Genomic DNA, 20996 nt, shown 5'->3' on the forward strand with positions numbered 1-20996 from the left:
CAGACCAAGTTCAAGATCTGACATCTCGTTTATTCCTCACAATGGAAACACAATCAAAGAAAGCTCAGCCCCCCCTCCCCCTCAAACCACAGCACCAGTTAAGAAACCTGCCATTCCCTCTGAGTGTCAGGTTCAGGAATAATGGGGCGTTGTCCGGATGGAGGCTCAGAGAGGAGATGCTGCGATGAGGACAGGAAGTTACTTCATTGGTGAGAACGGACATGGAAACATGAGTATGTTCCTCTGAGAGTCCAGATGGCCAAAACTGTTCCTAACTGAGATAGAGAGGCGGTCAGTCGATCATTTCACACATCACCAATTGTGCTCAGTCACTGAAGGTGGGGCCCCACCTGCAGCCACAACTCTGGCATCAGAATGAGATAGACGGCGAAGTTCAGCGCGATGGTCAGCGTCCTGGAACCACCAGAGGACGTGAACTGACACACACACAGGGACAGACACAGAAACAGGTCATCCTCTGCCAAAGGTACAAAACTCAACGCTGAGCACAATACAGAACTAAACCTGGACTTGGACCGGGTCATGGTGGTCCTGGTGGCTCTGAGTTTTTCAGTTACCTCTGTTGAGTTGGCCAATCTCATTGTGGAACACCCCCAACAACTTGCCATACCCTGGAACAGCACGGGCAGTTACAGAGGCCTGGAAGGTGTCGCCCCAAACCACTGGACCACCTGGACGCATCTGGTATGAAACCAGCTCGTACACCCCTGAAACACACAGCTGGAGTTAGGGCAGAGATCAGGGCCTGGCAGCAGGCTTTTGGGGCGGGGCTTACCACCCTCCTGCAGTGGCGACTGCAGTTGGGTCCAGGGAACCATGTAGTTGACCTCGTTATCCTGTGAGTTCAGCATCGGGATTGCCTTGGAGATGTACTCTGAGATCCAGCACGGGTCTTGAGCTAGAGCCGCCCGGACGGCAGCCCGCTGGGAATAACTGTCTGAGGTTGGAGGAACGGTGAGACTAGAGGAAGAACCACAACCACAAAAGAAGAACAACCTTACCTTACCATATTTCCAGATATGAAAGACCTGGTTCAGACCTCCAAACTCCACGTTCCAGTAGCCAATCAGCTGAGAGTGGGCGGTGCGCAAATGGATCTTCTCATTGGTCAGTTTGAGGAAGGCTGCAGTCTGGTCTGGACGGATGTTGTAGGTCCTGAATTCGTAGAAGGTCTGATCGTCCTGCTGGGGTCTTGTGGAGACCTGTAGGCCAGATCAGGCTCGGATTATGATGCTAGCATTAAGTGTTTGGCCAGGTCCGAGTCGATATCCAGGTCTCATGCCTCATGTTTGGGTCCAGAACCAGGTTCCCCCACCTGGTTCCATCACTTCTTAATAATCTGAAACTTCATTTTTAATCAAGACTCAAAATGAAAAGTTAACTTTGAAGCCACTTAAAACTGTGTGTGTCTCTGTGTTGCTGTGTCTGTCTATTAATAAAACAACAACCACCCCTCTTCCTCATCAATGCAATGCATTCAGATGAACTGGTTTCTGTAGGATTTATTTTAACTGCTGGTTAATCTTCACTGGACCAGGTCCAAAGATCCACTTTTACCACAGTGTGTGTGTGTGTGTGTGAGTCTGTGCAAACGCGAATAGTTCAGTGTCAAGTGTGATCAGACGATTAAATCACTCAGTTGAGGAGACGAAGTCTCAAAGTCCAGGTCTGATGTTAGTCTAGGTCTGAGGTTAGTCCAGGTCTGAGGTTAGTCTAGGTCAGAGGTTAGTCCAGGTCTGAGGTTAGTCTAGGTCAGAGGTTAGTCCAGGTCTGATGTTAGTCCAGGTCTGAGGTGCTGACTCACCCGAGCAGCAGGTGAGACCAGAGCCGCTGTGGACCTGATAAAGGAGCCTCTGATCCTCAACATGGCGAACTTGAAATGAAAAACTGCTGTCAGACTGGAAATGACCATCTGATCCGGAGAGGAAAGGAGGTAAGAGATATCACTCTGAGTCCAGATCCTGATCCTGAGACGGCCACACACACACACACACACACACACACACTCACACTCACACACACACACACACACACACACACACACACACACACACACACACACACACACACACACACACACACACACACACACACGCACTAGATTCGTGTTGGAGTGAGACCTCTTCCTGTTTGCTGTCTTAGGCTTGAAAGCCGTGACGTCACTGGGTCATTTTTCACGTGTTGTTTTTGTTTGTTGGAGGTTTCTTTGGTGGTCATCGATCTTGTTCATGTCCGGGCGCACCGTTTTTATTTTGAATTTAGAATTTAAAATATTAGCCGGAAATGTGCTCCAGTCTGGTATTTTTTTTTTACCGGAAATCGCGTCAGAATGTGACATCATGTCCGCCGAAAAAGCAGCTCGTTAGCAGGCGCGTGTGTTTGGTATCGAGGTGAGTTTCACGGACTCCAGATGTTCCAGATCTGGAGATCCATCACTCTGCGGCTCCCGGCCGCGACCTCAGCGCTGTTCGGTAGAAATCTGATCCGACAGCTCTGCACCAGAGACCGGGGAGGAATCCGGACCTGCACCGTAGACCCGAACCTGGAGGAGCAGTTCGTGTTTCCCGACCACACAGGTAAGATTGACGGACCAGAGCCTAGAGGGACCAGGACTGTGAAAAAGGCCAGGACCTTTGAGAGTTTCTGTGTTCTTCTGTCTTGTTTCAGATTTAGATCAGGACCCCCAACAAGAGTATCTGCTCCACCAGCCGACCGCCCCACGTCCCCCCCGAAATCCCCAGCCCCCCCACCAAAGACAGGTGAGGTCTCTGGAGCATCAGCTGCAGGTGTTGAGGAATGGGACCCAGCAGGAGGTGGACCTGGACTCCCTCATCCAGTTCAAGGACATAGACTTTCCACTGCATGAAAACCTGGTGGTTGTGAAGAGAAAGAAGAAGACAGGAAAGGGCAAGCATCGGGTTTTTGGGAGTCCAGACCTGGATGAGCCAGTCAGCGACACCTGCTGCTCGGGCTGTGGCGCCCTGCTGCATTGCACTGCCGCCGCGGCCCCTGGGTACCTGCCCAGCGAGAAATACAAAGTCTTGCTAAGGGAGGGCGGCCTGAGCGGGGCCACCTGCCAGCGCTGCCACCTGCTGACCCACCACCACAAGGCCCTGAACTTGCAGGTGTCTAGAGACCAGTACAGAGCCATAGTGCAGCAAATCCGCCCTTGCCACGCCCTAGTCCTGCTCATTGTAGACCTGCTGGACCTCCCTGACTCCATAGTCCCTAACCTGCCTGAACTTGTGGGTGTCAACAAACATGTGGTTGTCCTTGGCAACAAGATTGACCTGCTGCCCGGAGACTGTCCCGGGTACCTGCCACGAATCAAGCGGCAGCTGGCCCAGTACTGTCAGGAGGCTGGCTTCGGGCCCCAGGTCACAGAAGTGCACCTCATCAGCGCCAAGACGGGGTATGGCATTGAGGCCCTGATCTCCAGCCTGCAGGGCTCCTGGAAGTACAAAGGCGACGTGTACCTGGTGGGGAGTGCCAACGCCGGGAAGTCGACCCTTTTCAACACACTGCTGGACTCTGACTTCTGCAAGTCCAAGGCCACTGATGTCATCCACAAGGCCACCATATCACCGTGGCCTGGTGAGAAGCAGACTTCCAAGTCCAGCTGATCCACCACAACCCCAAAGACCATGAGTCTGAGCCTGTTCAGCATACATCAGTTATCGTGATAGTCAATCCATTTCCTGTCATGTGTCAATGTTTTTGTCCTCTGGTCGTGGTGTGTTCAGGGACCACTCTGAACCTGCTGAAGTTTCCCATCATCAACCCGACTCCGTACAGGATGTTCAAACGAAAGGAGCGACTGAACGAGGCGGCGCAGCAAATGGAGAGTGAGCTGCCGCTGGACGAGCTGAGGAGGCTGAGGCAGTTCAGCCGGCAGAGCTACCTCATGGGTAAGTGATGCCATCACGTTATTATGTTGACGCTGACATCATCAGGACAACCTGCACTGAACATCTGACGTTGAGGTTGATCCACAGGAGCAGGGAATTCTGGGAACAGAAAGCAGGAGTGAAGGATGAAGGATTTAGTCAATCATTTAAACATGAAGTTCTTTTAGGATTCAGTCTCTCACTGGTGGAAAAAGATGAGGGTGACACACCAGTGAGACCTGCGGACCTTCAGGTCAGGGTCTCCTGAGACCATCTGAGTCAGACAGATGAGTCCATCTTTAAGACCAGTTAGAGCTGCAGCCTGAGAACTGCTGATTGGTCAGACTGAATGAGGAAGTTATATGAGAGATTGTTGATGAGGCTGGTGGGTATCATGAAGGCCAACGGGAAGTCCAGAACATTATGTCCTGAAAACTCAGAGTCCTGTTCACCTCTTCAACACATTTGTTCAGGTCGTGTTGGCAGGACATTCCGGTCTGGGTTCAGATCCAGATCCACTGAGATCCAGTTTGATCCAGACAGTTTGGCTTTTGGAGAAAACGAAGAGGAGCTGACAGGTGAGACTCACTTGAATGTTTGACATCAGGCCCCAGTCTCAATGTAAACCATGACTATTGACCTCTGACCTCTCAGGACCCAGCAGGAAGACAGAGGAGTTCACCTACAATGAGCTGAAGGACGCTCACTGGCTGTTCGATACCCCAGGGATCCTGAAAGAAGACGATGTGAGTCTGAGTCGGGGCTAATCAATTCCGTTTCTCTCTCTGAATGTCTGATTGACTGAATGTCTCTCGCCCAGATCCTCAGCCTCCTGAATGGACAGGAAGTGAGGTCTGTGGTTCCCACTCAGGCCATTGTCCCACGGACCTTCGTGCTGAAGCCAGGGATGAGTCTGTTTGTGGGGGCTCTGGCCAGGATCGACTTCCTGAAGGTCAGTGACTTTTGACTTTGGACCCTGAACACCAGAACCAGGACCACCATCCTGTGCAGGTCTCTCACTCACATGTTGTTCGCAGGGATTGAGGTCCTGCTGGTTCTCAGTCCTGGTCTCCAGTCGGGTCCCTGTCCACATCACCAGTCTGGATAAAGCTAATGGAGTTTATGAGAAACACGCGGGGAACGCACTGTTGGGGGTGAGTCACATGGTCCCACGGTAGGTACTGACTGCTTCCTACACTGACCTGTTGGGTGTATTCAGGTGCCTGCAGGAGGGTCGGAGCGTATGAAGGACTTTCCAGCTCTGGTTCCTCAGGAGTTCATGTTGGAGGGTCGAGGTTACCTGGAAGCTGCTGCTGACGTCAAATTGTCCTCTGCAGGTAAACATTGGTGAACTCTGACCTCTGACTCCTGACCCCAGGGGAGGAGGCGTCTCACACATTTAGTTTTTCTCCAAGATTAAGTTTCAGCTGCAATTTAATTTCCTTTGATCATGAAACATATTTTGAGCCTTGATTGTCTAAATAATTTTTTGCATCGGTCTCGTCTGTGTGCAGGTTGGGTGGCTGTGACAGCAGTCGAAGGGGATCAGGTGTTGTTGAGGGTCCATGGTCCGGAGACAGCAGGTTTCCGTCTGAGGACACCCCCTCTGCTCCCTCATGTTGTCTCTCTGAAAGGACAACGTGTCCGTAAATCAGCAACCTATAAAGTGATAAAGCCTTTTGGGTTGCTGGACTCAGGACTGACTGCTAGAGGTGCTGAGAAGTTGCAGGTGAAGAAGAAGACGAAGTGACTCTGGAGAAGGATGAACTGAGACCTCAACCGGAAGAACTTGATGTTTGTGTCAATCTACCCAGAGGCTTAATGTCACATGACCTGATGTCTCATAACATGCTGGCATAATGCTGACTTGATGTCATAGTGAAATCACAGGTGAGTCAGCAGAACCAGAGACTCTGACACAGGTTCTTAGATGAACCAGGTCTCGGGGTGAGAACCTGCTGGTTCAGTATTTGTGCTGGGCCCGCTGGTCTGATTATCTGATCATTAATGACAAAAACAAACATGTTGATTCTGAGTCTTTAATTAAGAAAAAAAAAGCAGACATTATGAATTCAGTCCACCCCCCAAAAAAAAGGAAACTGATCAGGAGACAGATCAACACAGTCCAGTTCTGGGTAAGTCCTGGTCCAGGTGACCTGGACTCTGACTGAGCTCTGGGAATCTTGTTAATCAGTGTATAGTAGATAAACTGTGTGAATCTAGTTCATCATCAGGAGAGTCTGATCCTCATTGCTAATAAACCTTTCAAATTGAAACCTCCGGATCTCCAGCCTCGTTTTGTGTCCTGTCTCGGTCTCGTTCTTGTTTTTACTGAACTCACATTGATGTCACTTTGGCATTTTCTACTACAGATTATTGCACAACATTATTTACAAGTTTTACATTTAGTCTTTTACTTTAGTGACAGTGTCTGATGCTGATCAGCAGAAAGGAGACCCTGGTGATTGTCAGAAGCACTGAGGGGTTTTAAAGTCCATGTGCAGGACAAGAAACAACCCAACAAGATCTGGGTCAGAATAAAAGCCATCAGACTTCAGGTCAGACCAAAACTGACCAGATAACAGGGTTCCATTCAATTCACTGATCCAAACCTGGATCCTGTTGAATCAGAACCAGGTCTTCGGGTTAGGGGTTCACTGATGGTGTTAGAACCGGGTATGAGAGCGCTGCCTAACTCTGATGTGGACGTGGACCATGTCAGAGCTCACAGTCACTTAAAAAATCTGCAGTTGGGAAACATGCCAAGTTGTGAAGCACAAATGATAAAAACATGAAAAACAAAAACAACAACAACTAATATTTGACCATTTGATCTGCTGATGTTCAGATTCATTACAGTTTGTTCTGAGACTGAAAATTAGTGTGTTAATGCTAACATGAAGAAACCGTTTGTTGTGGTTTTACTCCTTGGACCGAGAGGCCCAGCCTCTTCATTTCTGTTACTTGCTGGCATTGTTCATGTAGTAGACGTTGACTAGGTGGCGGTTCAGATGACGGCGGTACTCCACTTCCAGAAGGAATGTACGGTCGCAGAAGATGCACATGTGACTCTTGAGCTCTGTTGGTGTCGGGATCTCGTCGGTTGGTGTTTCTGGGTCGTTTGGCAGCTTACCCGAGCCAGGGCCGTTGCCATTGAGGCCGGAGTCATCACTGCCTTCAGAGGCGCTGTCGCTGATGTCACTCCCACCCTCGTGACTACTGTGAATTCCCTCGTCGTCTTCTGGATCAGCTGGTTTGGCTCGCTGGGTTGGAAGCACCAGAGAAGGTGGCGATGTGGGCTTGAGGAATGTCGGTGTGGGGCAGTCCACAGCTGCAGAGGGTGTATCCTCACCTGAGCTGCAAGCAGGTGAAACTCCCATCTTCTCTGAGGGTTTGTTCAGAGTCTTTCCTGCCACAGGTGGAGTCAGTTCACCTGTGGAGGTTTCATTCAGGGAGGGGCTGTTGTCTTTTGGTGGGGGCCCAGAGTTCTTGTGTTTCTTTGGGTTGTTGAGTAGAACAGGTGCTTCTGGCAGCTCTATGGACGGAGTGCTGTCTTTCGCTGGATCCACAGTTTGGCCTGCAAACTTCCTATTAGAGTTCCTGGTCTTCTTCTGACGTGCTGGTGTGGTCCCGTTGGACTTGTTCTGAGTCACAGCATTGGACCTGTCAGATTTTTCCGAGACAATTTTTGACTGCAGCTTTACGGCAGCTGAAGCTTTCAGTCGTCTGGTTTTGGATGGCATCTCTGATGACTTCTTGGAAAGATCCAGAGCCTCCACGGCTTTCCTCTTAGCAGCCTTTGGCTTCACCACCTTCTCCTTTTGATTTCTCTCACGACTTTCTAGTTTCTCTTGAGCTTCCACATTTTCTGTGATTTTCTCAAGCTTCTTAGATCCAGACTTCCCGGGCTTGTTGAAGGTTTTCTTCTCCCTTCTTGTGCCTTCATTCTTCTGCTCTTCTTTTGCTTTCTCTGGTTTTAACTTTCCTTCCTCTTTAGCCAATTTCGGCCTCACTGGTCTTTCCTCTTTGGACCTTTGACACTCAGATTTCTCTGTCTCCATTTGGTCTTTTTGAGGTTCAGGTACTTCTTCTTGGTTCTGGGCAGTTGGTTTCTCCACCAGCAGCTTCTTGATTCGTCTTTTTGTTTTGTTGTCTGTATCTACAGCAGGTGGATTCACCTCCATTTGGGTTTCTTTTACTGTTGTGGTCTCTGCAGGATTCATGTAGACCTTCTCGGCCTTCTTCTGCCTCGTGATCTTTTTCTCTGGTTCCACCTTGTCCTTCACCTTCAGTTGTTTCTCGCTGTCATTGGTGTTGAGTTTCTTTGGTGCCTTCTCTGGAGTTTCACTCTGCACAAGTTGGGCAGCGTTTGGCCGGCTGCGTTTCCTGATGGACAGATTGATCGGATTGGAGTCCACTGCCCCATTGTCATCCCTATTACCCATGTCAAAGTCGTCCTCCACACTGGATGAGCTGTCAAACTTGCTTGTTCTGGAGTCTGCACCTTCCTCTGCACAGACAGGACTGGGTTTCTTGACTCGCAGTTTGACTTTGGAGACGTCCACAGAAACATTGCACCCAGAGTGCCGGGACTTGATGTGGTACTGCAGGTTACATTTCTTGGAGGCGGCGTACTTGCAGAGTGGACAGAGGAACTGTCGAGGGTTGAGGTGGAGTTCAACGTGCTTCTTGAAGTTGCTGCGGTCGGCAGTCTTGTAGTCGCAGTAGGGGCAGGACAGAGGTTTGGGGCCATTGTGGACCTGCCGTGCATGACGGGTGACCTCGTGTTGATTGGCTGCCAGGTAGTTACAGCTCTCACACTTGAAGGGCCGCTCACCTGTCAACAGAAAGGTACAATGCAATGATGCTGCAGCAGATCCTGTCACAGCAAACAGGTCGGTCTGTACAGGGTTCATGAAACAGGTGAGCCTGACACATTCACTTCTGCATATGGGTGTTCAACATCAAGTCCCTCTTGTGCAGCAAACTCACCTGATCTACATTTACCCAGAACCCCCTTCTCTGGTCTGTGCGGGCATGTATGACTTTGACACAAAACAAACTGTTACATTGATTCTACACTGCCACATGAACAGGAGGCCAATGGTCAGCCACATTTGTTTGTTTAAAATTGTTTGGTGGAGCTTCTCATCCTGATGGTCAGTGATAGTCTACGATGAACTGAGGGTTTGTCAGCTTGACCCAACACAAAACAACGAAAGGATGAGCAGCTGATGATTATTAACTAATCTTTTGCTTTAAAAATACAGAACCAGTTATGGACCAGAATTTGTCTGAACTGAGGTGGTTGTGGTACATTAGACTATTAAAGAAACTGTGGGTAATTTGTGATTGATCAGATCTACTCATGAAGCCAATTAAGGTCATGTGACGTCACAGGCCTGAACCAGACTGTTCATGCAGGGGGATTCAGGTTCACAACAGAGCAGGCGAACCAGGAAACACTTCTCTCTGGTCATGAACAGCTGAGAAGTGTTTCAGGTTAATCTGCTTTGAACAACAGACACACAACAAAACACAACACAGAGAGTGACTTTACCATGTTAATCCACTGCGTCGGAGAGCAACACAAACAGAAGAGTTCACAGTGTCAGTAAAACCAACAACACAAAACAACATATAACAAACAATTCCCTGTGGAGGAGACTGAGCTGCTGTTTGACCGAGGTGGACCAGGGTCAGACCTGGAACTGAGCTCTGGCTACCAATGATTTGAATAGTTGAGTTACTGAGTTTTTTTGGACTCTGGAAAGAGTCATGTGACAGCGAAACTTGAGGTCTGCCCAGTTCCTGACTCCTGTTATGTCAGGTCCCTGTAGACCTGATCCCAGAGGAGGAAGAGAAGACTGACCTGAGTGAGTCCTCATGTGTCGAGTCAGGTGGGTTTTCTGTGAACTGGAGTAGTCGCAGTAAGGACACTGGAAAGGACGCACACCTGCAGCACAGAAGACAACACACATTCACCTGACTGTAATACAACCAGACAGTAACAGCTATGCTTTTTACCACACAGATGAACACATCAACCCAGATGGTGTGGGGACAGGTTAGACAGTGTAGACAGATTTGAACAGCTCGGACTGACCTGTGTGTGTCCGGATGTGTTGGATGTAGTTGCTCTTGCGGTCAGAGAAGTAGGAGCACTGACTGCAGGTGTGCAGTTTGCTGGGGAAGTGATTCCTCAGGTGTTTCCTCCAGTGATACTGACTGACCGTCGTGTACGGACACAAGGTACACTTAAACACCCTGCAAACAGAAACAAACAGTCTCAGCAACTGTTGGACTCCACTCGACATATTTAAAAATCCCAGGTGACTTCCTGTTACCTGTGGTCCTCCCCTTCCTTGCTGTGGTGCTTCAGGTGGGCGATGTAATGGTCATACCTGTTGGTGTTGTAACCGCACCGTTCACATCTGATCAGCCCTTTGATGTCACCTGAGGTTGTTGCAGCTCCTGTCTCCCCGCTGCTATCTGCCTCTCTGCCTGATGGCACCGGGGACTCGGGCATTTCCGCCTCTCGGGTCTTGGTCTTGCTGCGTCCTTCCACACGACTCACCACCATCATCTTGCTGACGCTGTGGCGGCTCAGGTGCTCAACAAACTCCTGCTCGTTCTGAGCCTGGAAGTGACACGGCTTGCAGTGGAAAGGCTTCTTCTTCTTCGTGTTCTCTGTCATGGCGGCTGGGCTGCCTTTATGCTGAGCATCCTGTTGAGATGATTTAGTTGTGGCAGAGGGGCGGGGCTTAGGGAGGCGGGACAAGTCTTCAGCTCTGACCCCGCTGCCTTCCTCTTCCTCTGCTACATTACATCCGACTGCAGCCTCTGTGCTGGGGCTCGGAGACTCAGGATACTCAATGATACAGACCTCTCTGTTGTTCTGGTTATAGCTGTACCTGGACATGAGCAAGATGACAAATTTTGATGTTTCACCATAAAACAAGAAATTCCTCAAACCCAGTTCCACATCATCCAAATTGTTACTACTGAAAACAGGTTTATCACATTTAAATGATAAACAGGAATGTGATGATCTTTTGATGTGAATAATAATAATAATAATAATAATAATAATAATAATAATAACAATAATAATATTAACTGATGAACAAAGTTAGTTCAGATCTGCATCAGTCTGACTCCTCCTGTGTTTTTATCCGTCCATTCTCATCCTCCATCTCTGATAGTGACACGCTCCTATTGGCTCTGGTGGGTGATGTCACAGCCAATCAGAGGCTCTGGGTCAGTCCTGTATGTTTCTGAGTTTATTGTGTTGAAAGAATAAAGACAATCAGATATTTGGAGCTGATTTTTCATCGCTACTGCTCCAAAGAATGAACAGGACTCCTGATCAGATAAAGATAGAAAAAGAAAGCGTCTGAACTGACTCAGACAGAATCAGCTGATTCTGGAGACTTGGAGACATTTTTAAAAATGAAAACTACGAAGGGATGAAGCCTGAATGAAGGTTAGCGTGAGAGTACAACCTGTGATGTTAACCTCACCTGATGATGCTGTCATCTTCGCTGTCTGAGTAGCTGGACCCCACCGTCTTCAGCTCCATCATCTCCTTCTCATCAGCTGCAGCGCCCTCACAGCCGTTGCCCTCTGATGCCGTCACTGCCGCCACATTGGCCAGCATCACCAGCTGAGGAGCTGGCAGCGTGTTCCTGGGCATGTCACTGAGAGTCTGACCATCTTCCATCAGAGAGACGCCCACAGGAAACATCTCCACTGAAAACGCCGTCGGGGTAGCCATGTCCATCCAGGTCCTCAGCTCAGGGACTAAAATCTGCAGGCACAGGTCACAATCCACAGTGGATGATCACAGCTGTACTTTTACTTCAATTAAAGCAAGGCCTGAATTTTCCTTTTCATTAATTTGTCTTTCTATTTCTATATTTAATTATCTTTCCATCCATCCATCTATCTATCTTCTACCACTTTTCCATTTCTGGGTCATGGGGTGCTGGAGCCAAACCCAGCCAACCTTCCAGGTGAGAGGCGGAGTCACCCTGGACGGGTCACCAGTCCATCACAGGGCCAACACACAAAGACAGACAGAGACCAACAACCACTCACACTCACACCTACGGTCAATTTAGAGTCACCAGTTAACCCAAACATGCACGCCTTTGGATGGTGGGAGGAAACCCACGCAGACACGGGGAGAAACTGTGCACAGAACCAAACCCGCAACCTTATTGTGGGGTGACCCTGCTGCCCCATCATCTTTCCACTTACTTTTATTTGAGCCATTATTTTCTGGATTTCTTTCTTTTTAATACTTGACTTTTATTTTTGGTTATTTTTACTTGAACTTTTATTTCTGGTTTTATTTTCTTCCAAATGTTGGTTCTCTTAAGGCATTTTATTAGCTTATGTCAACTTTTAATTAATTTTACTTGCGTTTTGTTCCGTTTTTGAAAAATTAAAGTGAAACCATAGAAAGTTTTTTCAGGTCCTCAGGTTTTTGTGTTTATCTGTGGGAAGCTTGTTGTCGTGTGTTTGTGTTAAGAAGTTGTGTGTCAGACTGAACTCAGGCCGTCGGCCATTTTGAAACAGCACCACAGCTGAGTCGACAGCGCCACAGACCGACACGTTCAGAAGTCCGCCCGGAAAACGGTGCTTTTAGCGGCGGGACCGCGGAGAGTCGGCCCCCGGTCCGACGCTCCGCCGGCGGACAAACCTCATCCAAGCTTCTCCGGAACCAGACTCAAGCTCTGATTTTAAACGATTATATAAAGTGAGCGTGGAGCGGGTTCAGCCGGATCAAACTCGGGGTCCGTCCGGTCCGGGACCTCCGGCTCCCACCGACACTTTCACCCAACTTAGTTTGCGGAAACGCGGAGCGGCGGAACCGGACGTGTCGGTGGAGGTTCGGAGAAGCGGAGCGGCGGCCCCGTAGCCGGTGTCCAGTCCTGAGGGGTCCGGCCGCGGTCGGCTCCTGGTCCTGATCGGGACAGCGCCTTCTTCTCCGACTGAGCCTCCATTTTACTCCCAACTGCCGACAACTTTCCAGCAGCTTTGGTCGGACCAACGCCGGCCCCGAGCCCCGCTCCCCGGCCACGGGTCGCCGCCTGCCCCGCACACACTCACCTTCCTCTGGGACGAACTTTTCACGACTTCCGCGGACTTTTGTCGGAGTTTGTGTTTTTGTTTTCTTCGACGGAGCTCCGCTCAGAAAAGTGACACCGACAAGTTTCCGCACATTCCTCCACAGCGACGCACGGCCGTGACGTCATCACGTCGCTCCGCGGCGGGCCGCAACTTTCCTGCGCCAAATTTCAGAAGATTGAGAATACACAACAACAGTAACAACAAGGACAACGAAAACAACAACAAAAATAACAACCACAACAACAAGAACAATAAAAACAACAACTCCGTTCATGTAGGCATGGCGGGCTGCCACTCCTTCAAACTTTTTTTAGTTGTCGCAAATACCGCACCTCCTGGTGATGGGGGGGTTCTATTGGAGTTAATTCGACGTTAATTACTCGCGAGCATGGCAACAGCAAGTTTTCGGATTCAGCCCATCTTCAATAAAAGATCTCATGTTACTTTTTGCTGTGTATGTGTATTTTGTCTTGCATTGGTAGCACACAGGGCTTTTTTTATTTGCCAATTCTCATTTTTCTAGAACCTGGAATAGAAGGCAAACATATATAATATATAAATATGAATACACTCTATTACAGCTATGGTTACAGTGTGCACTGAAATACCCACTTCTTGAGAAACAGATCTCAATCTCTCAATCTCAGTCTCCCAGCAGTACAGCAGAGAATTCATCTGATAATACAAGATACAATTTATAAAACTGCACAGCAGAGTTAAACACACACAATGTCCAAGGTGTTTACAAATAGAATGTGTAGCTTACCTTGTGAGGGTCTCTGGTAAATTGGACTAGCCCAGAAGACTCCGGGGTTACCAAGCCAGGCCACTTTGCCTCTTAAATGCTGAAAAGGCTGTCAGCATCACGGATCATCTGAAAGGACAAGATGGAACCTATTAAGGTAATCTAATGCACAGAATTAATTTATGTAGGTCACAGTAACCTGAACATTGATGCTGTGGAAGGATTTCCTGTTAATGTAATCCCCCTGGAGTCCCTTTAGAGGGGCGTTTGATTCTGATATGGGTCAATCCACTGTAGCAATGACTTTAGGGAAAAGGGAAAGCTGTTAAAAAATATTGATTATCCAACACTGACTGATTAAAAATGACAAAGTAATGGTTAAAATATGAAATTGATATTACCTGCAATCTTGTAAAAGTCCTCTTTGATGTGGAGGTCTCCTGTGGCCATTATCATTAGCATAGCAATATAACACGAGGCCTGACAGTAATAATACCACATGAATGAATATAAAAAGACGGATGCAATTACAAACAGTGAACAGACTTCAATGAATAGACAAATGACAAAATATTTGTATTATTTTCATGCAGGATAATTACAATGTTTCAACATATTTAGAAAGACCATGGAAATGCTGTAAAATACACTAATTTCTCAGAGGACTGACAGTACAACTACCAGATGAATCACCAGGATTAAGTTTAGCCTGGTTGTTAGCCTGGTCTGCAGCAGGCTTGCTGCAGAGAACTGGCAACTTGACCAGGATAAATTTTACCTACTTTCCTGCAACTGATTTGGTCTTGACCTGCTCTTTATGTAAAGTGCCTTGATGTAACTTTGTTATGATTTGGCACTATACAAGTAAATCTGATTTGATTTGATTTGTTTTTGTGCAATACCCCTAAGTTCTAGTGAAGAACATGGCAGGTATATGAGACCGCCCACTGACCAATCAGCCCGCTGGAATATGACCTGCCTGTTTTTTTACACATGTTGTGGAGCTGTATGCTTGAACAACAGCTCTGACAGCTGACATAGTCCAGACTGGATGTGAGGCACTGCAGTTCTTTACCTCAGGTGAGTTAGTGAAGTTTTTTTTATTTTTCATTGTGATGTCTTATAATCCCATATAGAATGATTTACAGGGAAAGAAAAACAGGAAAATGAAATGTAAATTATTTATTTGTTTGTTAACTGACTAGATAAGACAAGTGACTCTGATGCACTTACTTGGACACGTCATCAGTGTTGCTTCCTGGAGTCACTGGGGGTTTCGGGTCTCATCCAGGCGACCCAACTGAGGCTGATCAGACCCCGGCCTGTTTCCAAGTGGCATTCTACTTGCTCAGGGAGTGGCTGGCGAATCCCAGACTGCCCGCCTCCAATGCATCTGGTCCTCCAACCATTCCTCAGATAGTCCTCCACCAGCTCCTTCTACTTGTCCCTCCTCCCTCCTCCTCCATCCTATCCTCCTAGGGAACTGTCAGCTCCATCAAGACCAGTTGCTTTGTAGCCTCAGAGACCAAGATGATGTCTGAATTACAATTTGGACTGGGTGATGGGTGGTGGAATTTTCAATTGCCTCTCCAGGTCAACTGTCATTGCCCAGTCTCAGGCCGTGGAAGGCAAACCAGTCGAGCAGTTCTTTGGTGTTCTTTCTTTTTTTTTCCCATTGATTTTATTGCAGTTTTTGTTTTTCACACAAGACAAACATTGTCTACAAAACTAGACATACAACAAAACATACACAACAGCTCTCGAATGACAAGTCAACATATGACCCAGTATGGGAGGTGATAGATCAGGCTTACATTGTATACAGTACACAGCAGTCCTTTTAATAGAGTGGAGGAGAGGACCGGTCCAATATAACCCAAAAATGGGGACCATACTCGGTAGAACTGATCCACACTGTGATGAACAACATTGGTGAGATATTTCAAGGGGATAAATTCGAAAAAAGTTTTGTGCCACCCACAAACGGAAGGAACCTTGTAACTGATCCATTGCAAAAGAATGTTTTTACTGGTTGCAAATGTCAAAATGTTATACAGTTGTTTGTTGGCTGTTGTGTTCAAACAGTCACTTGGAAGTCCCAGAATCAGAGACACAGGGTCCATTTCTATATGAACATGAAAAATGCTCTCCATTTTGCTTCTAATTTCATCCCAATATCTTTGAAGTCTGTGACACGACCATAGACAATGGGTTAGAGTCCCAACATCAGTTTTACACTTGAGACACAGAAGGGACAGAGAGTGGCTGAAGAGGTGCCTGTGGTGAGGGGATATATGTAATCTGTGTAAAATTTTAAGTTGCATTTTTCTTGTCCGAGTGCAAATTGAAATATTTTTTGCAAGAGACCAAATGTTATCCCACTTTTCTTCATCTATGATCACGGACAGCTCCCTCTCCCACACACCTCTGACACTCTGCGCGTCAGTCGTGGAGTAACTATTAAGGTCCGGGTACAGTGAACTCAAGGATATCTTAGATTGTTGTTGAAACAGCGTTTTCTCAACAGCAGATATTTCAGGGTGATCAATAAGCATTGTGCTATGCATGATATAATGTCTTGTCTGCAAGAAGCGAAAGAAATCTTGTTTGGACAATTTATAGTTGTTAGTAAGCTGTTCAAATGACATAGGCTTACCATCTGAGAAAAGGTCACTGAGAGATTTTATATTCTATATTATATTCTAGGATCTGAAGAACCTGGGGGAAAAGCAGGCTTATTCATTATTGGAGTGAACATGGATGTTAAATTTGGTCTTCCTTCTGTCACAACGAAAAATGCGGTGCGAGTGCGTTGCAGGCTGAGGACCCAATTGCATGAGCCAGAAACCAGGTAGATGACGAAAAAAGGACTTTAAACTAAATTTACCACATAAACTGAACACGAAAACCTGGACAGAGCACGGACAAAACAACAAGGCATGGACAAATCTAACAGGGCATGGGCAAAATGCAAGCAATAAGGATCCAACAAGGACTAGACTGAAAACAGGACTTAAATATACAGTGCTCGACAAGACACAGGTGATCCACATTAGGGCAGGGAAGGCAATCAACATGGGACACAACCAGGAAGTAAAGTAACGGGGAACACGAGGGAACCAGGACTACAAAATAAAACAGGAAGTTACAAGGACAGGACAGAATTAACTCAAAACCTGACACCTTCAAGACGACGCATAAGCCACCATGCCTTTAGAGTATTGATTACTATAGGATTTGTGCAAAAAGCTTAAATCGTTAAAAAATAATAATTCACTCAGTCTGCACTGTGATGCTGTAATGCTGTCTCAACGTCTATCCAGATTGAAGATTTACTCTGAACCCAAATCTTAAATGGGCACAAACAAGATGGCTGGTCCTGACAGGTTTCACACTGGATACGTGAAACGTGAGATGGATCTTCATAGTGAGAGGGAGGCGAAGATGAACAGCAGCTGGGCTGATGATCCTGGAAATCGGGAATGGGCCCACAAATCTGGGACCTAGTTTATGGCACTCCCCCCGAATAGGTAAACCTTTTGTCCCACACGATAGGGAGGAGCTGGAGTACGATGCCGGTCAGCTGCTCTTTGGTATCCTGCAGTGGTGCACAGCAGGGTTGCCAGAGCTCTCTTCCAGGTAAGGTGGCAACGGCGAACCAGAGCTTGGGCTGATGGGACGGAAACCTGTCCTTCAACATCAGGACCTGTGACCTGTGGACCTGTGAGGACCACTGTCTTACCCTCTGAGGGAGGCAACCCTGTGACAAAGTCCAGCGATATATGAGACCATGGCCGATGTGGAACAGGCAGGGGTCTCAGAAGTCCAGCTGGAGGGCTGCGGGCACAGACAGGACAGGCAGAGACAAATTCTCGGGCATCCTCCCGTAGGGAGGGCCACCAGAACCGCTGTGTGATCAAGCTCAGAGTTCTACTCACCCCGGGATGACAGCTCAGTAGGGAAGAGTGTCCCCACCGTAGAACTTGGGAATGGAGCAGGCCTGGGACAAAGAGCCGACCGGGGGGACAGCCATCAGGAATCTGGGTACCTGGGAGCGCACTCTGGACATCCTTCTCAATGTCCCAGGTCACCGCTCCGACCACACAGTTGGGGGGTAAGATGTTAGCTGCATCCCGGGGGTGGTCTTCTGCCTCGAATTGCCGGGAGAGGGCGTCAGGCTTGATGTTGTGGGAACCTGGGCGATAAGACAGGGTGAAGTTGAAGCGGGTGAAGAATAAGGTCCACCTGGCTTGTCTTGAGTTCAGTCGTTTGGCCCCTCAAATGTATTCCAAATTTTTTTGGTCGGTCCAGACCAGAAATTGATGGTCAGCACCCTCCAACCAATGTTTCCATTCTTCTAATGCCAACTTCACAGCCAGTAGATTTCCCACATCATAGTTGTGCTCCGCCGATGACGGTTTCCGGGAAAAAAAAAGCACAAGGATGGACCTTATTGTCCTTAGGGGAGCACTGGGAAAGGACAGCTCCAACTCCCACGTCTGAGGCATCCACCTCAACGATGAACTGGAGCTTGGGGTCTGGGATGTGGAGAATAGGAGAGGAAGAGAATCTGGACAGGAGGGTCCGGAAGGCAGACAATTGGTGCTGAAGCAACTGTTGCAGCACCTGGCGAACATGCCCCACATGCTCCTCTTCAGACGGAGAAAATATCAGGATATCATCCATGTACACAAAGACAAACCTGTTCAACATGTCACGGAGGATGTCGTTGACCAGGGACTGGAAGACAGCGGGGGCATTAGTGAGTCCGAATGGCATAACAAGATACATTATGAGTATCTTGTTATGCTTGTTATGTTATCACTTGGGGCATTGATTGCAGTTTTCCACTCATTGCCTTTCCGTATACCGACCAGGCTTAAAGTTGCACCCTCACCACAGCCATACTCTGACACTATGGCTAGCCTCACTGAAAATTATGGGCAACCATACCAGCTGGCGCTCAGGAAGATTGCTGAACTGATGGATGCCCCAAATATTGCACACGGAGACACCCATGGATTCAAGCTGTTTGCACTGAAAGCGAGAGTGCTGGTAGGGATGTTAGACCAGCTTGGAGACAATGGCCAGACAGAGCTCCACTGTGGGTCACATGTGACACAGCTGTTGTGTAAGCTGCCACAGGACATGAGAGCAGAGTTCAAGAGGTGTCTGTATCCTCTGCGGGTCACTATTCTCACCCTATTGCATTTTTCTGAGTGGCTCGATTATGAGATAGAGATCCAAGAGACAGTTTATGAGACAAATGCGCAATGAAACCAAGAGCAGGTCAGGAAATAAAGAAGAACGGCGGCGTGATTACAAGACAGGTAAGAGCACCAACATCCTGCAAGCTACAGACCAGGTTATAATAAAACTGTAGCAGAGAAGCAGCACCTAAGCACCAAGCCAACAGGACAGCATACTGCCCCTATTGCAATAACTCACATCACTACCTTGACCATTGCTCTAACTTTGCGCTGTTCACTGTTGAACAAATAACTGCTTGGATTAAAACCAACAGAAGACGCTGGAGGTGTGGTCGCTCACACCAAGCTGCACAATGCCGCCTTAAGGTTACATGTCAGAAGTGCAAAGGGAAAGACCTTCAAGCTCTGCATGACGTGAATGCAAAACCTGCAGCTGGGGATACATCCTGTCTCATCAGCACCACAAATGAAGTCCTGTACTTGGATAGACGGGCCGGGTGCAGTCAAGTACTGCTTAAAGTGAGTAAAGTATTGCTGCAGAACAATGAGCATACCTTAGAGACATTCGCCATCCTTGATGATGGATCTGAGCGGACTATTATTCTGTCAGCAGCAGCCCAGAGACTAAAACTCACAGGTGAACGAGAGGATCTGCTCCTTAAGACTGTTCGTCAGGATTTTAAGACGCTGTATGGGAATGCTGTGTCATTCTCCATTTCCCCAGCTGACCAGCCCCAAAAGTCAATTAAGATACAGAAAGCATTCACTTCAGACCAGCTGGGTCTGGCTGAGCATACATACCCTGTGAAAGCTCTTCAGAGAAAACATAAGCACTTAAAGGGTCTTCCCCCCAGTCCTTTAATAATGTGCAGCCCCTGCTGTTGATTGGATCAGACTACCCCCACCTCATTACTCCAATGAAACCTGTGCACCTGGGACCACCAGGGGGACCAGCAGCAGTGATCCAGGTAGGATCAGGAAGCAGTCCACCTGATGGAGACAAAAACTACACAAGTAGAAGTAGAAGGGGTCCAACGTTATGTCACGCCTCTTCTCAGAGTGAAGAATATGGCCCAGCTCAGTGCACCAAAGGAGACTGTGCTAGCTAATCTGCACAGCACAGAGAAGCGCCTAAAACGAGACCCTCAGAGAGCAGCTGCATACTGCACTGAGATTGCAAAGCTGGAGAAGGCAGACTATGCAGTGAAAGTAGCCAGAGTACCAGAGTCCTGGTTCTTCCCTCATCACATGCTGAGTCATAATGGGAAGAACAGGATTGTTTTCAATTGTTCCTTTACATATAAGGGAGAAAATCTCAATCAGTTACGACTGCCTGGCCCTACCTTGAGTCCCAGTCTGATGGGAGTATTGCTGCGCTTCAGAGAGCACTCCATCGCTGTTAGCAGCGATATAAGGTATGTTTCATCAAGTTAGGTTGCTTCCGGAGGGTAGATCCCTGCTTTGCTTCCTTTAGCGAGAGCTCAAAACCAAGGAGCCACCCAGTATCTACACATGGCAAGTACACCTCTTTGGCACCACATGTAGCCCTTGCTGTGCTACTTTTGCTCTACAGAAGCATGTATTCGATTATAGCCAGCCAGGGAGGATGTTCGGGTGTCTGTTGAAAGATCATTTATGTAGATAACTGCCTTCAGAGCCTCTCTTCTGTTGATGAAGCACACCAACTAGCCAACAAACTGGCATCCCTTCTGGCGACAGGTGGATTTAAGTTGCGCCAGTGGCCAGTAACACCCCTGATGTCATCAGCCACCTACCAAGAGAAGCCAGGTCTGATAGCAGTGAGTTTAATTTGATGCTACCGGTCTACTCTTCAAACACGCTCTGGCACAAAGATTCTGCTCAGCCTCAGCTTCAACCTGGAACTACAGTCATGATAGTGGACCCCCAGCTGCCAAGAGCACTTTGGCCCCTTGGCCACATCTCTCAAATCATCCCTGGACACGATGGTAGAGTCAGAACTGCTGTGGTCAAGTT

At 48.0% G+C, this 20996-nt stretch overlaps 3 protein-coding genes across 4 annotated transcripts; 1 reads left to right on the top strand and 2 right to left on the bottom strand.

The window, feature by feature from the left end:
• Positions 1 to 9: 9 nt before the first annotated feature.
• nipsnap3a (nipsnap homolog 3A (C. elegans)) lies at positions 10 to 2720 on the bottom strand. Of its 2 annotated transcripts, XM_029512324.1 has the most exons (6): positions 1826 to 2719; positions 1028 to 1223; positions 797 to 958; positions 579 to 728; positions 351 to 437; positions 10 to 275 (listed from the first exon to the last, which is right to left on the bottom strand). In XM_029512324.1, the coding sequence occupies exons 1-6, from the start codon at positions 1931 to 1933 to the stop codon at positions 199 to 201; spliced, it is 780 nt and encodes a 259-aa protein (XP_029368184.1). In that variant the 5' UTR covers positions 1934 to 2719; the 3' UTR covers positions 10 to 198. The 2 variants fall into 2 exon arrangements, with proteins under 2 accessions (XP_029368184.1, XP_029368182.1); XM_029512322.1 differs by having other exon boundaries at positions 797 to 1223; positions 1826 to 2720.
• LOC115049794 (nitric oxide-associated protein 1-like) lies at positions 2367 to 6194 on the top strand. The gene is made up of 9 exons (XM_029512321.1): positions 2367 to 2597; positions 2689 to 3615; positions 3765 to 3929; positions 4382 to 4486; positions 4563 to 4654; positions 4729 to 4860; positions 4946 to 5062; positions 5128 to 5245; positions 5423 to 6194. The coding sequence occupies exons 1-9, from the start codon at positions 2432 to 2434 to the stop codon at positions 5656 to 5658; spliced, it is 2058 nt and encodes a 685-aa protein (XP_029368181.1). The 5' UTR covers positions 2367 to 2431; the 3' UTR covers positions 5659 to 6194.
• On the bottom strand, positions 5934 to 13156 carry LOC115049793 (RE1-silencing transcription factor B-like). The gene is made up of 6 exons (XM_029512320.1): positions 13026 to 13156; positions 11432 to 11718; positions 10256 to 10822; positions 10015 to 10175; positions 9781 to 9864; positions 5934 to 8745 (listed from the first exon to the last, which is right to left on the bottom strand). The coding sequence occupies exons 2-6, from the start codon at positions 11689 to 11691 to the stop codon at positions 6869 to 6871; spliced, it is 2949 nt and encodes a 982-aa protein (XP_029368180.1). The 5' UTR covers positions 11692 to 11718; positions 13026 to 13156; the 3' UTR covers positions 5934 to 6868.
• Positions 13157 to 20996: the final 7840 nt, after the last annotated feature.

This window comes from Echeneis naucrates, chromosome 10 (assembly GCF_900963305.1).
Source record: "Echeneis naucrates chromosome 10, fEcheNa1.1, whole genome shotgun sequence".
Lineage (NCBI taxonomy): Eukaryota > Metazoa > Chordata > Actinopteri > Carangiformes > Echeneidae > Echeneis > Echeneis naucrates.

Excerpts from the sequence above, each read along its gene's own strand:
- nipsnap3a (XM_029512322.1), bottom strand. The coding sequence starts at position 1,933 with ATGGTCATTTCCAGTCTGACAGCAGTTTTTCATTTCAAGTTCGCCATG. Across the intron at positions 1,224-1,825 it reads TGGTCTCACCTGCTGCTCGG|GTCTCCACAAGACCCCAGCA; the intron begins GTGAGTCAGCAC and ends TCTGGCCTACAG. Across the intron at positions 729-796 it reads GTCGCCACTGCAGGAGGGTG|GGGTGTACGAGCTGGTTTCA; the intron begins GTAAGCCCCGCC and ends TGTGTGTTTCAG.
- LOC115049793 (XM_029512320.1), bottom strand. The coding sequence starts at position 11,691 with ATGGACATGGCTACCCCGACGGCGTTTTCAGTGGAGATGTTTCCTGTG. Across the intron at positions 10,823-11,431 it reads GAAGATGACAGCATCATCAG|GTACAGCTATAACCAGAACA; the intron begins GTGAGGTTAACA and ends GCTCATGTCCAG. Across the intron at positions 9,865-10,014 it reads ACACATCCGGACACACACAG|GTGTGCGTCCTTTCCAGTGT; the intron begins GTCAGTCCGAGC and ends TCTGTGCTGCAG.
- LOC115049794 (XM_029512321.1), top strand. The coding sequence starts at position 2,432 with ATGTTCCAGATCTGGAGATCCATCACTCTGCGGCTCCCGGCCGCGACC. Across the intron at positions 3,616-3,764 it reads CACCATATCACCGTGGCCTG|GGACCACTCTGAACCTGCTG; the intron begins GTGAGAAGCAGA and ends TGGTGTGTTCAG. Across the intron at positions 4,861-4,945 it reads CCAGGATCGACTTCCTGAAG|GGATTGAGGTCCTGCTGGTT; the intron begins GTCAGTGACTTT and ends TGTTGTTCGCAG.